The sequence below is a fragment of the Bos indicus genome, chromosome 11 (genome assembly GCF_029378745.1).
Source record: "Bos indicus isolate NIAB-ARS_2022 breed Sahiwal x Tharparkar chromosome 11, NIAB-ARS_B.indTharparkar_mat_pri_1.0, whole genome shotgun sequence".
NCBI classification, from domain to species: Eukaryota; Metazoa; Chordata; class Mammalia; order Artiodactyla; family Bovidae; genus Bos; species Bos indicus.
Genome location: NC_091770.1, coordinates 54,612,784 through 54,637,841, shown reverse-complemented (window position 1 = coordinate 54,637,841; position 25,058 = coordinate 54,612,784). Strand labels below are relative to the sequence as shown.

The 25,058-nt window shown below is 39.3% G+C and overlaps 1 protein-coding gene across 4 annotated transcripts in view; it reads left to right on the top strand.

Annotated features, from left to right (window-relative positions):
- Window positions 1-25,058, top strand: part of CTNNA2 (catenin alpha 2) — a 1,365,089-nt gene that overhangs the window by 1,280,344 nt on the left and 59,687 nt on the right. For all 4 annotated transcript variants that reach the window (XM_070798845.1, XM_070798847.1, XM_070798846.1 and 1 more), the window contains exons 13-15: window positions 5,045-5,196; window positions 16,960-17,073; window positions 24,802-24,983. In XM_070798845.1, the coding sequence (XP_070654946.1) occupies window positions 5,045-5,196; window positions 16,960-17,073; window positions 24,802-24,983 (448 nt within the window). The remainder of the gene's footprint in view (window positions 1-5,044; window positions 5,197-16,959; window positions 17,074-24,801; window positions 24,984-25,058) is intronic.

Below are 25,058 nucleotides of genomic sequence, written 5' to 3'. Positions count from 1 at the left end.
AGCTTTCTGGGTAATATATTGATCTCTTTTTAAATATTTGAAATTTGAGAAGATTCAAATATACCAAACTAACAGAGACTCATAAAACTTACACCCAACTTGTACTCCAAGGTATAACAAATATTAACATTTGGCAATATCTGATCCTTTAAAGCACTTATTATTTGCAGGTTTAATAATACTCTTGTTATTATTAACTCTTGGAATATTAAACCTAACAAAAGACAGCTCTAACTGTAGAAACACAGGAAATTCCTGTACTCCCAATGTAAACAGTCTCGTAATCAGTATCATCCCAGAAGTCAGTATTTGGCCATGCTCTAGCTGATGTTCTAATTTACTGGTTAGGACTAGAAAGTTTCATTTTACTAGATTTTGACAAAGCATATGCCATTTTTTTCTCCATCTATGTAGAAGAGTACACTTTTTTTCACATGCTCAGTAAGATGTATATTGTAAGCCTTAATTTGTTTTCCCATCCACCAACAAGTATGAAATATCTCATTGTTTACATTGTAATTTTTCCAATTATCAGTGAAGTCAAGTATCTTAGCTGTTTATCAATAATATGGGATTTCCTTTCTGTGAAGCACCTTTTCTAATCTCTTATCTATTTTTAATTTTTGTCTTATTGATTTGTAAGAGTATTTATCTTAAGTAGATGTAGGAATACCAATCATTGATCAGTTATAAAAAAAAGGACAAAGATTTGTGCATATAAATTCTACTGATGCTATCATACACATCTGTAAAATTGTTGATGGCCATGATGGCAGCTTTGATATCAAATGGGATTAATATTATTTAAAATTTGGTTTAAGAAAAGAAAGGAATTTTTAACTTTAAGGAAGACACTCATATGAAAATGATAGATACATACAAAAATGTTTTCATGCTTAAGAAGGTCAGTCTCAATGATCTAGATTAGTTAATCATGTAAAACAGTTAATTCCCAACACAAATGGATAACTGAAATGGTTTTAGCTTAATGTGGTAGTTTTTAGAAATATATTTTTATTTGAATCATATTTTGCAGCAATCCAGGTCAATATCTCTCAGTTCCTTTCATATAAAAGCAGTTCAAAGGCCCAAGTGAAAAATTCGAATTAGTATAGAGAACCAACGATAGTAATTTACTCACAGAGGAAATTTACCCTTTGCAATGCTTTGGTTTTGATAATTTCTATTGAAAGAGTGGTTACTCTGTTTTCTTCTAACACTCTTCTTTTAAAAATAATGTTTGACTTTTCCTAGTAGAAATACAATTTTTAAGGAGTGTTTTATCTTGACTACTCTGACCCTTGAGAGTAATCTAGCAGAGTTTCTCATGCTAGGGATTAAAAGGGATGTTAAAATATCCACTGAGGATGAAAATGGTTGGATGGCATCACTGACACAATGGACATAGGTTTGGGTGGACTCCAGGAGTTGGTGATGGACAGGGAGGCCTGGCGTGCTGTGGTTCATGGGGTTGCAAAGAGTCGGACACGACTGAGCGACTGAACTAAACTGAGAATGAAAATGAGTATCATGATGAACCAGGCATGAGAGTCCAGAAATGGAAAGAGATGAATGGCGTTTCTACTTTATTGTCCTTGTAAATAAAATAAATTGTGCTTCTGGCTTTCATTTGCCATGTGAATTGATTTTTACAAGATAACAATTGAAAAAATTGAGTTATAATTTTCAAGAATCAGTGAATAAGCATTTCTTAAGTAGCCACTAAGTGTACTTTCTACAAACTTCCAGTCTGTATGCAGGTGTCCTCATTTCAGGAAAGAGGTGCCTGCATTTTAAAATGTTCATATGTATCCTCTGGCATATCAACAAAGTCCTGGTAAAATGGAACAGAATCAAATTTGGTTTTGAGTCCATCGGTCTCTTTCTGTAATCTTTCTGACGGAATATTCTGGGATTTCTCTCTCCTCTCTTAGACAGTCTTTCCACAAGTCTCCCTCCACAGCCGTTTCCCCACCTTCAAAGTCTCAAGACCTGCATTCCAGAAAGAAGTGGAATGGATTGGATCATTTTGTTCATATTTTACTATGCAATGATGTAGACTAAGTCTGCTACTCAACCAGCTGTGACTGTAGTGTCTGATATTAGTTGCATATTTATTGAGGCTTTTTAAGGACAGATGCCATCCAGTGCATTTGTATGCATTACTATTATATTTTATAGACAAAGAAACAGATTTACAAGGTTTAAGAAAAGATGGTAGGTTTTCTAGGTACCTCGGTAGTAAAGAATCCACCTGCCAAGCAGGAGAGGAGTGTTCGATTCCTGTGTAAGTGAAAGGTTGTTGTTGAATCACACGAATACACCAGGATTCTTGGCCCCCGGAGGAGAAGAATTCAATCCGGGGCGAGACGAGGCTTGATCGCTCAGAGCTTTTGTGTAATAAAGTTTTATTAAAGTATAAAGAAGATAGAGAAAGCTTCTGACATAGGCATCAGAAGGGGGCAGAAAGAGTACCCCCCTGCTAGTGTTTAGCTGGATGTTATATAGTCACTAGCAGTCTGTTAATGAAAGAAAGGAATGTCTTAAAATTCAGAATGGCACCAGGCCCCTCACCCATAAGATGCATTTTGGGATAATCTCGGCACCAAATGGTTTATCTTGGGCCATAAAATGATTAACTTGAATCTTGAAGAAGGGCAGACCACCATACAAATAGTTTCATTTACATAGATTAGGGGAACAATATCCATACTGGTTTGTCAAGTAGGTTCTGGGCCAAGAGGCGGAACCGACTTGGAGACAGAGTTTGGGGTAAAGGCATAGTACATTAGCATAGCTTAAGACAAACATTTCCATAAGAAAAAGGCATTGGTTATCTCTAGACTCGAGAATAGCTAACTTCAGGCGAAACCGGGTGTCATTATGGCAACACAGTATTTTAAGAGAAACCTCCCTTTAAATTTGTATAGAGAAGGAAAAAATATTGCTAGTTTGTTTCCTCCTGCCGCTTAAGAGAGATAAAAATGTCTGACACTTGCAGGCTATTTCCTCTATTTGGAGACCCCTGGCCTTCCTGCCTGTTACCCTCTCATAAGGAAGGAAATGGCAACCCATTCCAGTATTCTTGCCTGGGAAATCCCATAGACAGAAGAGCCTGGTGGGCTATAGGCCATAGAGTCACAAAGAGTCGGACATGACTTAGCGAGTAAAAGCAGCAGCAGCAAGAAAGCATGGTCAAGGTTTCACAGTTAGGAGTTAGCAGAAGTGAAACTCAGCTGCAGTTCAGTTCAGTTCAGTCACTCAGTTGTGTCCGACTCTTTGTGAACCCATGAATCGCAGCACGCCAGGCCTCCCTGTCCATCACCATCTCCCGGAGTTCACTCAAACTCACATCCATCGAGTCGGTGGTGCCATCCCGCCATCTCATCCTCTGTCGTCCCCTTTTCCTCCTGCCCCCAATCCCTCCCAGCATCAGAGTCTTTTCCAATGAGTCAACTCTTCGCATGAGGTGGCCAAAGTACTGGAGTTTCAGCTTTAGCATCATTCCTTCCAAAAAACACCCAGGGCTGATCTTGAGGATGGGCTGATCTCCTTTAGGATGAACTGGTTGGATCTCCTTGCAGTCCAAGGGACTCTCAAGAGTCTTCTCCAGCACCACAGTTCAAAAGCATCAATTCTTCGGTGCTCATCTTTCTTGACATTACAACTCTCACATCCATACATGACCACTGGAAAAACCATAGCCTTGACTAGACGGACCTTTGTTGGCAAAGTAAAGTCTCTGCTTTTCAATATGCTATCTAGGTTGGTCATAACTTTCCTTCCAAGGAGTAAGTGTCTTTTAATTTCATGGCTGCAATCACCATCTGCAGTGATTTTGGAGCCCAAAAAAATAAAGTCTGACACTGTTTCCATTGTTTCCCCATCTATTTGCCATGAAGTGATGGGACCAGATGCCATGATCTTAGTTTTCTGAATGTTGAGCTTTAAGTCAACTTTTCCACTCTCCTCTTTCACTTTCATCAAGAGGCTCTTTAGTTCCTCTTCACTTTCTGCCAAAAGGATGGTGTCATCTGCATATCTGAGGTTATTGATATTTCTCCCAGCAATCTTGGTTCCAGATTATGCTTCTTCCAGCCCAACATTTCTCATGATGTACTCTGCATATAAGTTAAATAAGCAGGGTGACAATATACAGCCTTGACGTACTCCTTTTCCCATTTGGAACCAGTCTGTTGTTCCGTATCCAGTTCGAACTGTTGCTTCCTGAGCTGCATACAGGTTTCTCAAGAGGCAGGTCAGGTGGTCTGGTATTCCCATCTCTTTCAGAATTTTCCGCAGTTTGTTGTGATCCACACAGTCAAAGGCTTTGGCATAGTCAATAAAGTAGAAATAGATGTTTTTCTGGAACTCTCTTGCTTTTGCGATGATCCAGCAGATGTTGGCAATTTGATCTCTGGGTCCTCTGCCTTTTCTAAAACCAGCTTGAACATCTGGAAGTTCACAGTTCACGTATTGCTGAAGCCTGGCTTGGAGAGTTTTGAGTATTACTTTACTAGTGTGTGAGATGAGTGCAACTGTGTGGTAGTTTGAGCATTCTTTGGCATTGCCTTTCTTTGGGATTTGAATGAAAACTGACCTTTTCCAGTCCTGTGGCCATTGCTGAGTTTTCCAAATTTGCTGGCATATTGAGTGTAGCACTTTCACAGCATCATCTTTCAGGATTTGAAGTAGCTCCACTGGAATTCCATCACCTCCACTAGCTTTGTTTGTAGTAGAAACTCAGCTTATGATAACATGAAACTGGACTCACATACAGTATACCACACTAACTTGGGCAGGTTTCATAAAGTTGCTCTGTTGCAGACCATCCATCACCTTTCATGGAGTAATGATTTCCTCCCCCTGCTGAAGGTAAGTGGCACAAAGATCACTAAATTGGGTCTATCCCCTACTGGACAGGTGGACACCAGGCTCCATTTGAATGTTGGAATGCCCAAAGCCTGCCACCTTCCCTAAGAGAAACAAGGAAGCATGAAAGAAAGACTGCCTAATCCACTGCTTTTCACTTTGTTTACACCAGTGATGCCACGCTTTGCTGAACAAGTGGAGGTTGCCATTGAAGCCCTGAGTGCCAACGTCCCTCAGCCATTTGAGGAGAATGAATTCATCGATGCCTCTCGCCTGGTGTATGACGGCGTTCGGGACATCAGAAAGGCTGTGCTGATGATCAGGGTATGTGAGGTCTCTGTAGCTTGGAGCTGATTGCAGTGTCCAGTAGGGTCCCCAAAGAATTTACTCTTTGTAAATTTTTCTTGATTATTTAGTTTAATGTAGTAAGCTGTTTAGCTCCTCATTTGGTCAGACAAGGGGGACTTTTTACTTATAAAGGGATTAGTGATCCCAACAAGTCTAGATCAGCACTGAATGCCCTGAAGGGTGATGTCCTGCTTGCTTCTTCCACACATTATTACCTTAATTTGATACCCACTTAGGGGTGCCCTTGCCATTCCCCTTTGCTAACACCATTTCCCATTATAATCAGAAAGCCATGTGGTGGAAGAAAATGAAGATCACCCAGCTTAGTAGTGTTAGTGATCATGATAATGATAATAATAATGATAATGCAATAAAGTGATAGATAGCTACATTCTTCTTGTAACAGGTCATTAGGCTAAATAATCTTTCAGCAAACCTCTCCTATCACCTTTCCTACTATCTTCCCATCCCTCAATCTTCTGATCTGTGTAGCTGTGAGTCTTCCAAACCATTGCCTAAATGATTAGACACACACGAGAAAGCATAATATAACAGATTTCAAAACTCAGTTAAGAGTTACTTATAACTTGCTTTGTTTGCCCACAGTGTGCCTTTGTCTATCTCTGTGAAGACAATAGCTTACCTTATTCTATTTAACAGCTGTGTAATATTCCATCATAAGTTGAGAACTTTTTCTCCTTGCCTTATTGACAGTTAAGTATAGCAGGTTTCAAATGCTTTTCTTAGCCATAGAACTCTTTTATAAAATAAACTTAGGTTGATGACACGGATATGTTTGTGGCTATTAGGACTGAGGCAGAGATGATGAGTCTGCAGTGCTCATCTTGCTATCCTATGGAAATATATATAAGCCACATGTACAATTTCAATTTTTAGTAGTTATGTTGATAAGGAAAAAAAAAACAGATGAAATTAGTTTTAAGAACATATTTTATTTACTTCAATCAATATCCAAAGGTAGCATTTCAACACGTGGCACCAGCTTCATTTAAAATTCTCAGTAGCTCCGTGTATCTGCGGCCACCATTTTGGATGAGGCAGCCCTAGACTACATCTCCATCCTCAACCTTCATTGTTGTCTCTGGAGCTGTTCAATGAACTATAAGTTAATCGCTGAGTGCATCTTGAAAAACTTTCTCTCGGGGTGACCACTGAGCATCTAAACCAACATCCCCTCAAACACAGCAAAACAGTAACAATCTATTTTAAATCAACTTATTTTCTGTATGCAGTCTTTCAGTACTTCAAGAAGTATCTGTGATTTATTGGTCTCTCTGGACAATACACACTTAGTTCTTTAAAGAGTTCATGTATGGCATTAATTCTCCTCCAAATTTGGGTATCTTCGAAATCATGAAGTCATTAAACCTATGTATATCCTCTTTGACTGTGGTACCCAGGACACAGCATGATGCTTCCAAGGTGATCTGAACAGGCAGAGTAGAGCATCACCAGAAAAAGTCTCTCTTCCATCTTTATGGACGTTAATGATTCTCCTGAAACATTCAGCTAGCTTCTTTGCTGGGGAGCAACCATAGCATATTCTTATCTTCTCATCTTTAAGCAACTTGATTTTCCATGTTAAATAATTCCATGATTAATTCAAAGTGTTCAGAGAATCATATAAGTTGTATCAGACAGTACTAAATGTATATAACAATGTGGAATTCAATTTTGGACAAGATGGTCAGACGTATTTCCTGTTCTTCCAACTTTCCTATTTTAGATCTGTCAAACTCTTACTACCTTTCAAGACCTGGCTCAAATCTTCTTTCCCTAAATTTTCTCCCTCAAAAATACTGATTCTTTTCTTTAACTACCTGTAAATCTTTCTGCTGTGATCATAATCTTTACACTATATATATATTTTTGAGGTCTATTACTTTTTTTAGGGGCTTCCCTGGTGGCTCAGTGGTAAAGAATCCACCTGCACTGGCAGGAGACATGGGTTTGATCCCTGGGTTGGGAAGACCCCCTGGAGAAGGAAATGGCAACCTACTCCAGTGTTTTTGTCTGGGAGATCCCATGGACAGAGAAGCCTGTTGAGCTGCACTCCACGGGGTCACAAAAGAGTTGGACACGACTTAGCCACTGAAGAAGGAAAACGGCAACCCAGTCCAGTATTTTGCCCGGGAGAGCCCATGGACAGAGGGGTCTGGTGGGCTACAGTCCATGGTGTCACAAGAGTTGGACACAAATTAACCACCAAATGACAGCAGCAACCTTCTTTAGGCTGAACTTTTGGAAAGCAGAAGCTGTATTTTTTTTCCCTTCATAGTGATGCATTATTTGGCACAGTGCTTAATACTATGTGTGATGGACTTCCCTGGTGGTCCAGTGGCTAAGACTCTAGGCTCCCAATGCAGAAGACCCCGAGTTTAACCCCTGGTTAGAGAACTAGATTCCCCATGCTGCAATTAAGACCCAGCACAGCCAATAAATAAATAAATAAAAGTAAATATAAAAAAAAATACAATGTATGTTAGGGAGCAAAAGAAACAGATACCTCTGGAGATAGGAAGGTGACAGAGGGAAAAGTATGAGAATTAGAGGACAAAGGAAAAATAGGCTTTTAAACCTGTATTTTTCCCATTATATACTAACTTGTGAAATAATAGACCATGAGAATTATGTTTTCAAAGCATTTGGCACTAAATTCCACTGTAATTCTCAAGACATATTCCCTTTTTTTGCCATTTTTCTGCTTTGTTAGCCTTCACATTTTTGTGACAACTATTCATCTGGGAGGCTGAGCAAGTTTATAGCCATCATTCACTTATTCATTCATGAGCTGTAAAAAAACATAATTTAGGTAAAAATGCCATATCTTTGTTACATAAAGTGTCATTCCTCTATCTTGACATTTCAAGTGATTTGATCGGATGGATTTCACATCACTTAAAACAGGAAGGGAGAAATGTATGGTATGTACAAATTGTTATTTTAAAAGTCTTTCTCCTTTCAGCACCAAAATGGCTTCATTTCATACTTAAATTCTTGGTTTGCTTTCTATGTATGATAGTTAAGTCTGCTTTAAAATATCATTGCACTGAGTCGAGCGAAAGACAGTAAGACAAGTGGAGCTCTTTTCCAGCTAAACTGGCCATGCCTTCTTCTCTCTCAAAGTGTTGGTTATGCTTTGGAAAAATAAGAATTATTTTCCAAAAAATAAATGCAGAAAGGACCTTGAAAGGTCAGATTCCCTATCACCTTGCCTTTCAGCAATCAATACATATTTAATGGTGATGTTAGTATGTAGGTGCTCCAGGCCAGCTCAAGGCAACCCTCTGAAGCAAACAAAGCTTGTCCTTCCGGTATTTCAACCTCACCTTTAAGGCTCTTACTTTCCTTTGGGAGCAGATCAACTCTGCTTCTCTTTCATACAACTTTTTTTGTTTGCTTCTTGCTAAGGCTTGTCCTTGGTGATCTATTAGCTACATAGGAATTTTCTGATTACCTTAACAGAGTAGTTTAAAAAATGAATAGGCAAATATGGCTCACCAGAATTTATTTGATTTTTGTTATTTGTGGTAGTTGCCTTCAGTGAATTCTGAATTAAGGAATACGGAATCATTGCTCCTAGGAGAAATTCAAGGTTGGGTTCCTGTGAGCCTCTGGTCACATCTTCATCAACTGATCAATATATTAGCTTGTTTAATGTGTGTTTTTGTTTAAACACATTTTATTTAATGCATATTGTTGATACATATACATTGAACTCACAGCCAAAAGAATGAAAAAGAAAGAAAGACAGTGTAGTCACTCAGTCGTGTCCAACTCTTTGCAACCCCTGTTGCTCCTCTGTCCATGGGATTCTCCAGATAAGAATACTAGAGTGGGTTGCTGTGCCCTTCTCCAGGGAATATTCTTGACCCAAGGATTGAACCCAGGTATCCTGCATTATAGGCAGATTTTTACCATCTGGGCCACCAGGGATAGCCAATCACACTATTACTCATGCCTGAAAGAAGCTTATCTAATGCATTTTCTCTGAAAGGTGCAACATAACCTTCTTGCATTTCGGTATTCTAAACAACACCTCAGCACTACAGTTGGAAGCCATTTTAAGCAGAGAAATAACACAAAGGACAAAAATGAAAAATGTGGCACTAAACAGACTGCAAAAAGGATACTTGTTTATAGTATAAGAGTTGAAATAAGAAAGCAGAAGATTGTGCTGTTTGACCTCAGCTGGAAATTTGCATGTTGGGTGACTCAGAAGTTTTTGCCATATTGTGTACACACGTATTATGACCAACCTAGACAGCATATTGAAAAGCAGAGACATTACTTTGCCAACAAAGGTCCGTCTAGTCAAGGCTTTGGTTTTTCCATCGGTCATGTATGGATGTGAGAGTTGGACTGTGAAGAAAGCTGAGCACCGAAGAATTGATGCTTTTGAACTGTGGTGTTGGAGAAGACTCTTGAGAGTCCCTTGGACTACAAGGAGATCCAACCAGTCCATTCTGAAGGAGATCAGCCCTGGGATTTCTTTGGAAGGAATGATGCTGAAGCTGAAACTCCAGTACTTTGGCCACCTCATGCGAAGAGTTGACTCATTGGAAAAGACTCTGATGCTGGGAGGGATTGGGGGCAGGAGGAGAAGGGGACGACAGAGGATGAGATGGCTGGATGGCATCACTGACTCGATGGACATGAGTCTCAGTGAACTCCGGGAGTTGGTGATGGACAGAGAGGCCTGGCGTTCTGCGATTCATGGGATCGCAAAGAGTCGGACACGACTGAGTGGCTGAACTGAACTGAACTGAACTGTACACACACGTCTGTGAATTACTACAAAAATATTAATTTAGAGATTTCAGAGAAACTTTGATGAGTAGGCAAATTCTCAAGAAAAGAATCCTCAAATAAAGAGGACCAAGGGTATATTTAATACACAAGGAGTTAAACATTTAATGTTGGAAAGTAAAGTAGGTGGATAGCACAAAAGGTGATAATATCTTGGTGTCAGAATAACTGTTTTCAAAAAAAAATAGTTACCTGTCATAGAATGACCATGAAAAAATCTATAATGATATCTCTACATTGAACTTTTGTAATTTAAACCCATTAATTCTGTTGCATGTGAAACTTCTGAAAGCAGAAAGGAGAAACAGTAGGACCTAAGACAGGATTCAGATAAGATTCTACCGCTTAACTTCACATCTCCCAAAATGGTCATGAAGATGCCCTGGAGCATTGCAAGATATTTTAAAATGTCAAGGGAAACCCATACATATCTCTAAGATACCATGAGAAATATTAGCTGAAGGTAGTTCACAGTTTAAACATTAGGTTGGTGCATTCCTTTTGATCATATATTGATCACACCATGTATTTGTGGTGCAGTGTTTCTGGTTGTTGCTGTGATAAAAATCAAGCTCAATGGACGTGCAATAGTATTCCAAGGTTTGAGAACTAATACAATATGCAACAGGCACTAAATTGTTAGGGCCAGTCAAGAATTTATATTCCTTTGGTGGGAGACAGGGAATAAACAAGTAGATATATTAGTTAATATGCCATAGAGAAAACCAACAAACTATTGAGAGGATAAAGCATAGGATGGGGGTGGGTTTTATGAAGGGTGATCCAGTATGTTAGTTGTTCAGTCATGTCCAACTCTTTGCAACCCCATGTACTATAGCTTGCCATACTTCTCTGTTCATGGAATTCTCCAGGTAAGAATACTGGCTGGAGTGGGTGGCCATTCCCTTCTCCAGGAGATCTTTCTGACCTACTGATCAAACACTGGTTTCCTGCATTGCAGACAGATTCTTTACCATCCGAGCTACCACAGAAGTGCACTGGGCAACATTTGGGAAGAGATTTAGAGAAGGAGGAGGTTAACAAGCCATAAACGTTCTCAGGGAAATGTGTTCCAGGCAGAGAATGACACATGTGGCCTAAGAACCATATTGAATGATTGATGGAAGCCATTGAAGTTTTCTGAGCAGGAGAATACCATGATCTGAGTTAGATCTTCAATGGAGTATCCTGGTTATACTGGAGAAAATACAAAGTATGGGGTAAGAGCAGAAAAAAGGAGCTAAGCTAGGTGGCCTCCAGGGTAAAAATGGTTAGAGATTCCAGAGGCTGATCAGTCCTGATGAGGGAGATTTTGTTCTGTATTGGGTCAGGAAATTTTTAATTCAACTTTCTAGTTTTCAGGCCATTGCAATGATTAGAGATCTGTTGAGAAATCCTTCTTCATGCATCACTCAAAGTCTCCTGTTGTGGTTGCCAACTTACGATCTCATCTTTCTGCTCCCAGTGAAACTAATTTGCGTCTGAGCCAATCCTTTAAATAGTCCTTACTACATTTTGGGGGCTTTGCAGGTGCCACAGTGGTAAAGAATCCACCTGCCAATCCAGGAGATGCAAGATATGCAGATTTGATCCTTGGGTGGGAAGATCCCCTGGAAGAAGGCATAGCAACCACTCCAGTATTCTTGCATGGAGAATCCCATGGACAGAGGATCCTGGTGGGGCTACAGTCCATACAGAGTCAGACATGACTGAGCACATATGTGTGCACACACATACACACAAGTCACATTTTTCACATGTCCTGGTGAAATGACTGTAAATTTTTCAAACTTTTCTCATTTTGCTTCTTTACTGAAGCTGTTGTAGAGAAGATTGAGAATTTGATTGGGAAGCTGAGGCAGGTAGATTGATCCTACTCTGCAGATAGTAAGTGGTGTGATTATGGACAAGTCACACGATATTCTTGAACCTCTGTATAAGGGACACGTTAAACTGATAGACTCTTAGAAGGGAGACATTTTATAGGCCAAATACATTGCTAGTAGCATCATGGAACCAAGACTAGACCAAAGTGATTCTCTCGAGTCATTAAAAAAATCCTCCCCTGGGAGACATAAGGGTAGAACTGAGGGTTGACCTTAGGTCGCCAGTCTCTAGTCCAACGAACTGCATATTTTTTCTATTCTTTATACCCTAGGATATCATCTAATGATACAAACCTCCTGGCCCATTTTTAGACCCTCCCTGCTTTTCCATGTCTCCTTTAATTTGTGGGGATCCTTGACCAGCCAAAAAATAACACTGTTTTAAAAATGACAGCATGAATAGGAGACATATTTACATGCACTCAGAAAACTTCACATGCACACAACTATTTATATAGGTGGTTTGAATGGGTTTGCCACATGGATTAGGCACAAGAAAATATTCAAATCTTATCTATTTGCCTGATGGTACTTGTAAAGGTTAAAAGCTATGGAACCCTTGACTGGTCAGGTGTGGTGCTTGGAAAATTTACCTAACTACTCTGAACCTGTTTATGCCTGTATTAAATTGGGATTAAGTTCATTTCATAAGGTCATTGTAAGGATTAAATACTTTAGTTGAATGGCTGACCCATGTTGTTCAGGTGCTAAGTTGTATCCAACTCTTTTGTGACCCTATGGACTATAGCCTATCAGATTCCTCTGTCTATTATTTCCAAAAATTTCCAGGCAAGAATTATTTCCAGGCAAGAATACTGGAATGGGTTGCCATTTCCTTCTCTAGGGAATCTTCCCAATGCAGGGGTTGACATGTGTCTCCTGCATTGGCAGGTATATTCTTTACCACAGAGCCAGCTGGAAAGCCCACCTGACCCATAGTGGGTAGTAAAAAATGATCCCTGTAATTATGGTGATTATAGTTGTTGGTATTAGGTGTATGTGTTATTATTAATCATAATAATGATCACTGTCACTTATTACTTTATTTGTATTGTTTACCAAGCTTTTTTGTATGTATTTGATGCTAGAATTCTGTGAAGCAGGCAGGACAGGTAGCAGTTACTATGTATTTTTTTAAATTTTATTTTATTTTTAAACTTTATAATATTGTATTAGTTTTGCCAAATATCGAAATGAATCCGCCACAGGTATACCTGTGTTCCCCATCCTGAACCCTCCTCCCTCCTCCCTCCCCATGCCCTCCCTCTGGGTCGTACCAGTGCACCAGCCCCAAGCATCCAGTATCGTGCATCGAACCTGGACTGGCGACTCGTTTCATACATGATATTATACATGTTTCAATGCCATTCTCCCAAATCTCCCCACCCTCTCCCTCTCCAACAGAGTCCATAAGACTGATCTATACATCAGTGTCTCTTTTGCTGTCTCGTATACAGGGTTATTGTTACCATCTTTCTAAATTCCATATATATGTGTTAATATACTGTATTGGTGTTTTTCCTTCTGGCTTACTTCACTCTGTATAACAGGTTCCAGTTTCATCCATCTCATTAGAACTGATTCAAATGTATTCTTTTTAATGGCTGAGTAATACTCCATTGTGTATATGTACCACTGCTTTCTTATCCATTCATCTGCTGATGGGCATCTAGGTTGCTTCCATGTCCTGGCTATTATAAACAGTGCTGCGATGAACATTGGGGTGCACGTGTCTCTTTCCCTTCTGGTTTCCTCAGTGTGTATGCCCAGCAGTGGGATTGCTGGATCATAAGGCAGTTGTATTTCCAGTTTTTTAAGGAATCTCCACACTGTTCTCCATAGTGGCTGTACTAGTTTGCATTCCCACCAACAGTGTAAGAGAGTTGCCTTTTCTCCACACCCTCTCCAGCATTTATTGCTTGTAGACTTATGGATCGCAGCCATTCTGACTGGCGTGAAATGGTACCTTATCGTGGTTTTGATTCAAAAGAAGAGAGAAGAAATACAGTTACTATCTATTTTATGAGTGAGGAGACAGAAAAGCAGGAAAACTATAAATGGCTTGTGAAAAACACATATCAGTGGCAGAGTAGGCCCCAAAAGTTCAGGCCCCCTGGGTGTACAGTATTGTTTTTTTTCATTTTGAAACTTTATTTTAGTTCCTGAGCCATAACCACTTGAATACGAGCTCCTCATTATGAGCCTTATGCTGCCAGGTTGTGCTTGCCATTGACTCATCTACTGAATACACAGATCACTGAAATGTTTGGACACAGTACTATAGGCACTGTCATTTTCTCCTTTTTTCTGTTGAGTGAAGTTTTCCATTTTATTTTTCACTCTCCTTTTCAAAATCTAATGATGAGAAGTATGTGCAATCTTGTCAGCTCATCTGTCAGCAGAATTTACCAACTTGCTGTAATTGTTCCTTGGCACACTCCAGAGAAGTGAGAAATGAACAGAGATGCTTGTCTCTGTCCACAATGAAAATTTCAGCAGTTATGTGAACTGGTTTGCCCACTCCACACCTGCTTGAGTTAATAAAGACTGGGAACAAAACCTCTTTCTTTTAATATTCCTAGGGAAAAAATTGAACGTCTGTAGATGAGTGAGTGAATATTAATAAAGTTGGTGGTAAGAGAGAAGGAAAACAAGAGGGATATGCCACAGCCTGGAAAATTATTAGGCAGAATGTGATATTGGCACCAAAGACCCCATTTTATGCCTGTCTGACCAATCTCAAGACTTCATCAATAACCACACCTGATTAATTACACTGAGATAGCCAAAGAAACCAGCAAAATTAAAATGTGCCCTTTTAGATGGGCAGTGGGCACCTGCATTGTCAGTACTGCTTGTGATCTGCTCCTTCCTTCTGAAAGACACAGCCCTGAGAGATGGTATTACTGTGTGCCAAGTTGTGGGTGCCTGTCAGCTTTCAGACTAAAGATAATTATGCAGAGAATCTCACATGAAGGCATTGTCTTTCCTCCCTGTACCATCCTTGCCACCTTCTGAGTTTATCCTCTTAAAATTAACAGAGCACAGGATTTTTGAGTACATGTGTCAAACTGCGTGCTTTAGAAGACTCTGAACAAGGTGTATGTTCTCACGCCTCAGTTTCCTTATGTGTAAATGGAGAAAATAGTGTGTATGTCATAGTAATATCAAGAAAAGTGTATGAGTTAGTGTATTTAAAGCACTTAGAAAACAATGATAGGCAAATGAAAGGTACTTGAAGCATGTTTTCCATTATTAGTGTGGAAACACAGAGGCCGCAGCTCCCAGTTAGCCACACAATAATAAAGGTAAACAGCAGATCCACTTACACCATCCTGTACCCAGAAAACTGTTCTGTTTTTCACTTTTAATAGAGTATTCAGTAAATGACATGAGATAGTCAATACTTAATTATAAAGAAAGGCTTTGTCTTACACAATTTTGCCCAACTAATAGGCTATTTTAAGTGTTCTGAGCACTTTTAAGGTAGCTTAGGAAATTGCCAACATCTGTTGGATCATAGAAAAAGCAAAAGAATTCCAAAAAAATATCTACTTCTGCTTCATTGATTACACTAAAGTCTTTGACTGTGTGGATCACAACAAACTGCAGGAAATTCTTCAAGAGATGGGAATACCAAACCATTTCACCCACCTCCTGAGAAACCTGTATGCAGGTCAAGAAGAAACAGTTAGAACTGGACTTGGGACAACAGACTGGTTCCAAATTGGGAAAGGAGTACGTCAAGGCTGTATATTGTCACTTTGCCTATTTAACTTATATGCAGAGTACATCATGCGAAATGCCAGGCTGGATGAAGCACAAGCCGGAATCAAGATTGCCAGGGGAAATATCAATAACCTCAGATATGCAGATGACACCTCCCTTAGGGCAGAAAGCGAAGAAGAACTAAAGAGCCTCTTGATGAAAGTGAAAGGGGAGAGTGAAAAAGTTGGCTTAAAACTCAACATTCAGAAAACTAGGATCATGGCATCTGGTCCCATCATTTCATGGCAAATAGACGGGGAGACAATGGAAACAGAGATAGACTTTCTTTTCTTGGGCTCCAAAATCACTGCACATGGTGACTGCAGCCATGGAATTAAAAGATAGTTGCTCCTTGGAAGAAAAGCTATGACCAACCTAGATAGCATATTAAAAAGCAGAGATATTCCTTTGCCAAAAAAAGTCCATCTAGTTAAAGCTATGATTTTTCCAGCAGTCATGTATGGATGTGAGAGTTGGACCATGAAGAAAGCTGAGCACCAAAGGATTGATGCTTTTGAACTGTGGTGCTGGAGAAGACTCTTGAGAGTCCTTTGGCCAGCAAGAAGATCCAACCTATCAATATTAAAGGAAATCAGTCCTTAATATTCACTGGAAGGACTAATGCTGAAGCTGAAGCTCTAATACTTTGGCCACCTGATAGGAAGAACTGACTCATTGCAAAGATCCCGATTCTGGGAACAATTGAAGGTGGGAGGAGAATGGGATGACAGAGGATGAGATGGTTGGATGGCATCACCAAGTTGATGGACATGAGTCTGAGCAAGCTCCAGAAGTTGGTGATGGACCGGGAAGCCTGGCTTACTGCAGTCCATGGGGTCGCAAAGAGTCGGACATGAGTGAGCAACTGAAATGAACTGAACTGAGGCTAAGCTATGGCTTCCCAGGTAGTGCTCTTGATAAATAATCCACCTGCCAATTCAGGAGATGCCACTGACACCGGTTCGATCCCTGGGTCTGGAAGATGTCCTAGAGATGGAAATGGCAACCCACTCCTGTATTCTTGCCTGGGAAATCCCATGGACATAGACTGTGTCCCATGGGGATCACAAAGAGTTAGCCATGACTGAACACACATGTGCACACAGACTAAGCTATATATTCAGTAGGTTAGTGCATTGAATGAATTTTTGACTTAAGATATTTTTAACTTACAGAGGGTTTGTTGGAATTTAATCGCATTATAAGTTGAATGAGATCTGTATGCTGATTTTTCTCTTTTCCTCTGTATTTTTAGACCCCAGAAGAATTAGAGGATGATTCAGACTTTGAGCAGGAAGATTACGATGTACGTAGCCGGACAAGTGTTCAGACTGAGGATGACCAGCTCATTGCAGGACAGAGTGCACGGGTGAGTAGACATTCATGACTTTGATTTGGAGCACAGTGGTTGTGTTCACCAAACTGGTTTGAAGGAATTTCTGATTTCCAGGTACCTGAAACCCCAGAGATTCATGGCTCAAAAATCCAGGCTGTCATCTGGGGTTGTTTCATTTCTAGCAGTTCACATTTTACACAGTGAAATCACCACCACTGATTCTGATTCCTTCTTACTTCCTTCTGTTTCCATCACTGAAATCATAGCAGCCATATCACAGCAAAACTTGTGTGTATTGTGAATTTGGTGGGGGTTAGAGGTCATGATTAGATGGTTCAGTGACCAGGGTATAAGGGAATGCTCAGATCTTACCTTTTCCCAGACTTCATAGTTCTTCTTAAAGTTTCCAAGCTTGTTAACCACATAGGTGACAACCACAAAGGGAGAATGAGAGTACTACTTTGTTACCAGTGGGGTTGTTATTGCTCCACACTCTGGCCTAGGGTATCTGAGAAACAAGATCACATATTTTGCAGTTGGTTCAGGGACATCAGAGTTGAGAAAGAAGTTTTTCCCTTGAGACCTACCTAGGCCCAAGGCAGCAGCCCCAGATCCATGTGATTGAAAAAGAAATTACAGAGACATACAAGAAATATAACAGTTAAAGACTGTGGAGCAAGAACCATAAAAAGATCACCACTGTGGCTGACATTTGAACTCTCTTGAACACTCTGTGAGACAGTCCACCAATAAAAATGTTCCAAAGAATATTCTGGAATCTGACCAGTCTTATTAGCTGGAGCTTCTTGAGGATAAGCTGCCAGTAATCAAGTCAGGGAGCAGCAGATAAAATTCCTGGGGATTGCAAAAGAGGGTAAGATTCTCTTCCCTTTAAAGGTGCAGCTTCCATAGGGCTAAAATAATGTAATTATAGTATAACTGAGATATCCTAATGGATATTCTAATTCTCTTTTGTAAAGTTTTACTTATTAAAAGATAATGAATAGGAAGAATGAGATAGAGATGGCAATTTAGAATAAGGATCTAGAAACTCCAGAAAGTTCAAACTGGCATAAGAATTCTGAAAAAGAGTAGAAAATAGCCAAAGGTTAAAATAAAGATAATTCAGAGAAGACTAAGCTTTATGTTGAGTCAAGAAGGTCCCATTTCTCCTGATAGTCTCATCCAACAATTAAATGATCTAGAAGATAGAAATGGACATTGTTGGGGGAAGTGTGAGAGTAAAAGTTAGAACATTGGAGATGCACTGGATTTGATTTCAGACAGACTTAGTTCTGAATTGTAATGAGTAGGGTGAAGACTATGCTCTGGTACATGCTGCTTACTTTCTCTGAGCTTTATTTTTTTTAATAATCTATAAGTAAATAATAGGCTTGTTTGATAAGATTCCTTTGAAGTTTTGATCACTTAACATTTATAAAATAATGAGCATAATATCTGACACACATTGAGTGCTCAGTAAGGGATGACTGAAAATTGTCATCTTTTGGAAGAGAAATCTCTTATCACGGGCTGGTGAGAGCAGAAAGGTGCACAGAAGAGTGTGAAGCTCCCTACTTTAAAAGATTCCTTGTAGACTTTAGTTACTCCCCTTAAAATATTGAAAATAGGGAAGTTGATTAAGCTGAGAGTCTTTTGAGCCTGTACTGGTGTAACACTACACTAATTCATCAGTCAGATCAATTCATCTTCAAAATGAAGTAAAACAAGCATTTTTATGTCAGTGACAAAGGGCAAGTTTGAGTAATTCACCTAAACATTAATCAGGTCAAAGTCAATTTGATTGACTAACTGCAACCTAGTATTGGTACAGCCTCACTTTTTACAAGGAAAAATGCAGTCTCATTATACTTCCATTTCATGCATCTTACATTCAAGGTCAAGTCAGTTACAGTGAGTGGAAACAAAAGTCAGATGACATCTATCTTCATCATCCATTATTTCTTCACCCAGTAGGTGAGAAGACAATGGTCTTTTTTGAAAGTTTTGTCAGCATGAATGATGAACATGGGCCAGGATAGTAAGAACAAACTACCCCTGTAATTCAGCATTTGCTGATTTGTCTTTGCGAACCATCATGAGGTTTGTATGAGTAACTTGCAGCAGACAGCATTAGTTATTGAGTCAGCCTATTTAAGCCTATAATTATATGATGACAAATCAGAGACATAGAATTACGGCCATAAGTTGGAAATAAGAGGGTGCATTGAATTGCTGAGATGACAGATGGTCGAACTTTTGACCAGAGAAGTGTGTTAACTTGTTCAAAAGTGTGGAGGAGGCAAAAGTTGTCTCTGACAGAGGCAGTTGCTCTTTCCAGCAGCCAGCTCTCCTCTGGTTACTTTGTGTTCTCATTCAGGGAAATTCTCTGAAAATGGCAAATTAAATCCAAGAGGAGGTTAAGGTGGGAAAAAATACTTTAGTACCATTTCAACATTGCTCTCAAATTCTGAAATTAGAGTGAAGCTTTGTTCTCTTTATGTGTTTCCGTCTGCTGCTTGTCTACAATGCTTTATGAGAGAGAAACATACACACAGAGGTGGGGGGGGGGTGGGATTTGAATGGAGAACAATCATACCTTGCTCTGATGAAATATAGAAATTATCAGGACCTTTGATCCTAAACATGATATCTTATAAACTTCTTTCTTCAAAAGCTGACATAGTTAAAATTAATCAACAACTCTTTGGCATTTAACCTTCATGATAAAACATATTATTTGGAGTCACACAAACCTTATTTTAAAAATGGATTAGGGCAAGCTGTACGGCTTTGGGGTAACTTTCGTAACCTCTCTATGCCTCATCTCCTTGTGTGTGCACTCTCTCTCCCTCTCTCTCTCTATATATATACATGTATCATCCTACTTCTTAATATCATTAGGAGAAAGCATGATGAAAAGTATCCCAAGAGTTATCCAAGAGTTATTACATAATGTTAAGTTTATGAAGAAGATGATGATGCCGTAGCATAACATAGTCATTCATTAGAAGGCTGGCCAATAATTTAACCTGAAAGAGCTGGATAATTTAGACCATCCTGAAAGTTTTCACTTGAATTAATGAGACAAGAACCTTAATTTTCCAATTCACTTCACAGCCTGAGACAGGTAAAAGTCACCCACTCCTTAATTACTTATGTTTATTATCTTGCTTTAAAACCAAGTGAAGAGAAATGGGCACATTAAGTTTTAACCTTTTAAATCATTATTTATAAACATGCATATACTTAAACTTTTCATGGTAGACTATTGCTGTGTGTTTAAGATACTAACACTTTTCAGTTCAGATGTCCAAAGACTTTAAAAGTCATTTTTCATTTTGGGATTGGGAAAATAATTCTTTTGAGACTAGAAAAAAGCTCCTTGAGATTTAAATTGACGAAAAAATTCTGGACTGAGTGGTTGCTGGCTTTTGTCAGTGATACACATTTTTATTTAATAAAGTTTGGGCTTTACTGGTGGCTCAGATGATAGAGTCTGGATTCAATCAAAGACCCAGGTTTCCCCTGGGTTGGGAAGATCCTCTGGAGAAGGAAATGGTAACCCACTCCTATATACTTGTCTGGAGAATTCCACAGACAGAGGAGACTGGCGGGCTACAGTCCATGGGGTCGCAAAAAGTCAGACATGACTGAGTGACTAACACTTTCACTTTCTTCACTTAATAAAGTTTAGAACAATCACACACAAGAAAATGGTTGGATGTTCAGAAGAAAGACTAGGAGCCTAAGGCACGGGGGTAAGAAACGTTGTGAATTCAAATGTCTGAGGCCACCGAATTGGGGTCCCAGATCAACAATCTGGACAGCTGTGCTTGGCTACACAGAAAGCAGAGGAAAATCTCAGACCACCCCAGGCGACCACATGACACAAATAGAAAAACGGATTTGTTCTCTTTCCCCTGCATCATCAAAACCATTTTTCATATGTTTCCTTAGTTTGAGGGAATGAACAGTTGCACATTATGTATTTTGTATTCAACTTGACTTGAATGTAGCCAGCCTCTAAGCTGTCCTCCCCCCCCCCCCCCCCGCCCCAGCTAGAAGGGCTTTAATGTGTTAACATTTCAAACTGCTGAGTTACATTGATAAGACCTAATTAAAACTCATGTGTTGAATTTTAATTTGATTAACTTGCAAATTTCACAGTTTGTGATCTACTGTTTATAGATAACCTTTTTTTAAATTCCAGTTTCAGAAAGGTCAACTATGAATTTTTAAAAGCCAAGAGCATTTTAAGAATATTTAGGAAACGACTTTGCTTCATCGATAGCTACGTTAGCAGAAGCAAATGTAATGACTCTTACACCCAAGTCACACACCATTAAGTGCATTATGTGGGTGAAGCACCCCAGTGTCAAAATAGCAGCTTCCTTTGCAAATTTGCTTTGAAGGGGCTGGTTTTTCTTCCGAATTGTGCCCTCAGAAAACGTTTGTCAGTTCTGTTAACTTCTCTCAAACTGTGTCAATAGGGTGCGTGGAGAGATGTGTGAACAGTCCATCAAAAGGTATGCCTTTAGTTTCTACACCGAGGCAGATGCTGGGGTCTTTGCCCTCAGGAAACTCAAAGAGAAGTCAGAGGCAGGACATTAATAGAAATCAGAGGGTTAGAGCAAGGCAGTTAATATTCAAATACTAAACTGCACGATTGAAACTCAAGTGAAAACAGTTGACAGACACGTGTAACCTTTTAATACACAAATTAATCCTTTGGGGACAATGATAGGTTTATTGCTAGAATCTGGATATTGAATGTAGAATCTGGAGGTCTGCCCAGCAGTTTTATAGATTCTTCTTTTTTTTTTTTTTTTTTTTTACGAGAAGTACCTAATAGATGCTTTAAATGTTGCTGATTAGGACTTGTAGGGTATAAGTAAAACATGGTTATCAATTTTGTATGAGGAGGACAAATGAATCTTAGACACCTTTAGAATATCAGATGGGGTGCTTCAGGAAACTTGTGCAAATCCCAAACTTATCTCAAAAGTATTGGAATAGCTGCCTTGGAATTAGTACGATGTTGCATATGTGAGTTTATAACAAACTTTTGTATATTAACTCTTTTTAAATACATTTTAAAACTACTTTAAAATATTTTTTGGATAGTAGTATTTTAAATACTTTAACTATTGTATCTGAACTAGTTTGACTTTTAAAATATGGATTTTTAATATTTGTATACACATGCACACACATATTTAGAGACCTAAGTTTATATATATATATATATAATATATATATATACACACACAGACATCATACACATGAAGACACATGTTATTTGTATAAAGTCACACACATATATGCATGGCGTTTAGTAGACATTGTTAGTAACAGGTAGCATCTGGAAAGCTGCTAGTTCAAGGACACTTTTATGCAAATCAGATCCTTTTATCCTGGGCAGATGAAGCCTCGACTCCAGGATGCTCAGCCTAGTGGACAGAGGCTGCAGGTTCAGTGACCTTTGCCCCATTGGACTGGAATCACTAGGCAGTGTCTCACCTGCACTGTCCTGCATGGTGATCTCATTGTGCAGGATGGTTAAGTATGGTGTTAGCTGACCTGGCTTTGAATCCTATTCTTACAGTTCATTAGTTGTGTAATGTTCAGAGTTAATTAACTTTCCTGGATCTTGGTATCATCATTAATAAAATAGGGGTAATAATAGTATTAATCTTATAAAATAATTAAGTAGATTAAATGTTTGACATTTTAAGTCTTTTAGTATAGTACCCAGGATGCATGACTGTGTTCAAGGAACCATGTTGATTTCCATTTATAGGTGGTCACACAGTCTCTGATTCCATCTCTTCTCTTTGATGGCAACTATGTAATAAGCTAGAGAAGCAGCTGGAAAGGAAAGCTCATAGAAATAATGACAACAATGGTAACAGTAATCCCATACATGCTTACTGTCATTTTTTCAGACAAACATGTAGAACATTTATTATTTTATTTTCTGTCCATCATAGCATTTTGAAGTAATTGAGGTAATTGTCTGCTAATCTTATATTTCAAAAAGTTAAGGATGTGATCCAGTAGCAATGAGGTCTTAAGTCAGTGACAGAGCCAGGTTGAGCCCAGTTCTTCTAATCTTGTATCCCCTGATATTTCAGTTAGATATCAGCTACCCCTCCTTAGAACTATTCACTTATACTGGGAGGAGCTTTACAATTTAGAAAGCAGTTTTGTTTTTTGGGTGTTATTTACTTGTCCTTTGTAAAAACTATATGTATCCCAAATCGTGCTTTCTCGGTCTTTCTTCTGGAGGATACATGTATCCCAGCACCAGAAGGACCTCAGTGCTAACACACTGATCGACATGCTGTTTTCAGTGACGCAGGCTACAAAAGGTGATGACATGAACTGGTGTCAGACATTTCACTCAGCACCTGTTACATAAATAGTGTTTAACAAATACAGTTGATTCTCTTTATTCATGGCCTCATGTTCTATAAAGTCACCGTGAACGCTTAATTAGCAACTACAGAATCATTATTCCTATGGGAAATACAGGGTTAGGTTCCTGAGACCTGCTAGTCTTAACATTTCCTTCAACCCATGGATACATAATCTTGTTTAATGAATGCTTCTTTTTTTCCCCCTAGTTTTGGTTCATGAACACTGAATTCATATCTAAGAGCACTAAAACTCATGTGTGTGAACAAAGTTCATATAATACATATATTTTCTTCATTAGGCACTTTGTAGCCTTCTTGTGCTTAGAGATATGAGATAGCACTTCTACACTAGGGTTGGGGACCACGTTAAACAACTAAACCACCAACAAAAAGTGCAAAGATGTGGGGTTTCTGGTATGAGTGCTAATACAAGAAGGCAGAGACACCCTTGTTCCACCTCATCTGGGAACATGGATGTCAGATGACAAATTTTGGCAGCTCTGCGCATGTCTGTGAATGACTGAAAGCATCACAAATATTGATTTGCGAGTTCAGATAGGTTTTAAAGAGTAGGAAAATTTGCAAATAAAAAAAAATCCACAAATAGTGAGAATCAACAGTAGTTCTTCCTTTTCTACATTCCCCTACTAACAACTGTTGAAAATCAACTTTTCCTTCCTAATCCTACATTTTATCCCATCACAGCTTTTCTGTGCATACTCATAGGCTCTCCAAGGAGCCATGGCTGACCCAGGATTTCCACAGTGAAGGGCTGGGAATGGATATGCCATCCCTGAAGTGCCCTGGATAAAGGATTTTTGTTTGGCATTTAACTATGGATGGTTTCATTAACACCCACAGATTGTCTCCCCACCCCACTTGGGATGCTCAGATATTCTTTAAAATTCTTTTCCTTCCCAGCAACAGAAGGCCTGTTCTCTTTTTTTCCCTTCTCTGAACAGATTTCAGTGTTGAAAGAGGTGCATTCTTTCATCCAGTAAAAGTTTCCCAAGACCAAACATAAAAATTGTCAGGAATAGATTCTTTTGAACAAACATATGTCATCACAGCCATAGAGAGGTTCTGCTACTGTCAACGTGCACGTCCCTTTGGATCTTGGTTATTTTTTGTATGTGAGAATGGGGACAGGAAATTCGGGGACCTTACCAGTCTGTGCTTTTTCCTTCCTGGGACTGGAGAAAAGGGTATTTTCCAGAATGGTGGGACGGCCTACCGGCCTTGTCAGGGTCTGGGTTTGCTGTTAACTGGAGGCAGAGTTGACCTTCTGTCTGTGCTCCTTTTGTCATCATCAGTCATACTTTTTCTGTAACCCACACAGGCCATCATGGCACAACTACCGCAAGAGGAGAAGGCAAAAATAGCTGAACAGGTGGAGATATTCCACCAAGAGAAAAGCAAGCTGGATGCTGAAGTGGCCAAATGGGATGACAGCGGCAATGATATCATTGTGCTGGCCAAACAGATGTGTATGATCATGATGGAGATGACAGACTTCACAAGGTGAGGCATGGAGACAGGAAGAGGAAGGTTTTCTCCTTAAAAATAACAGCGGCATCATAATAGTGGGTATTAGTA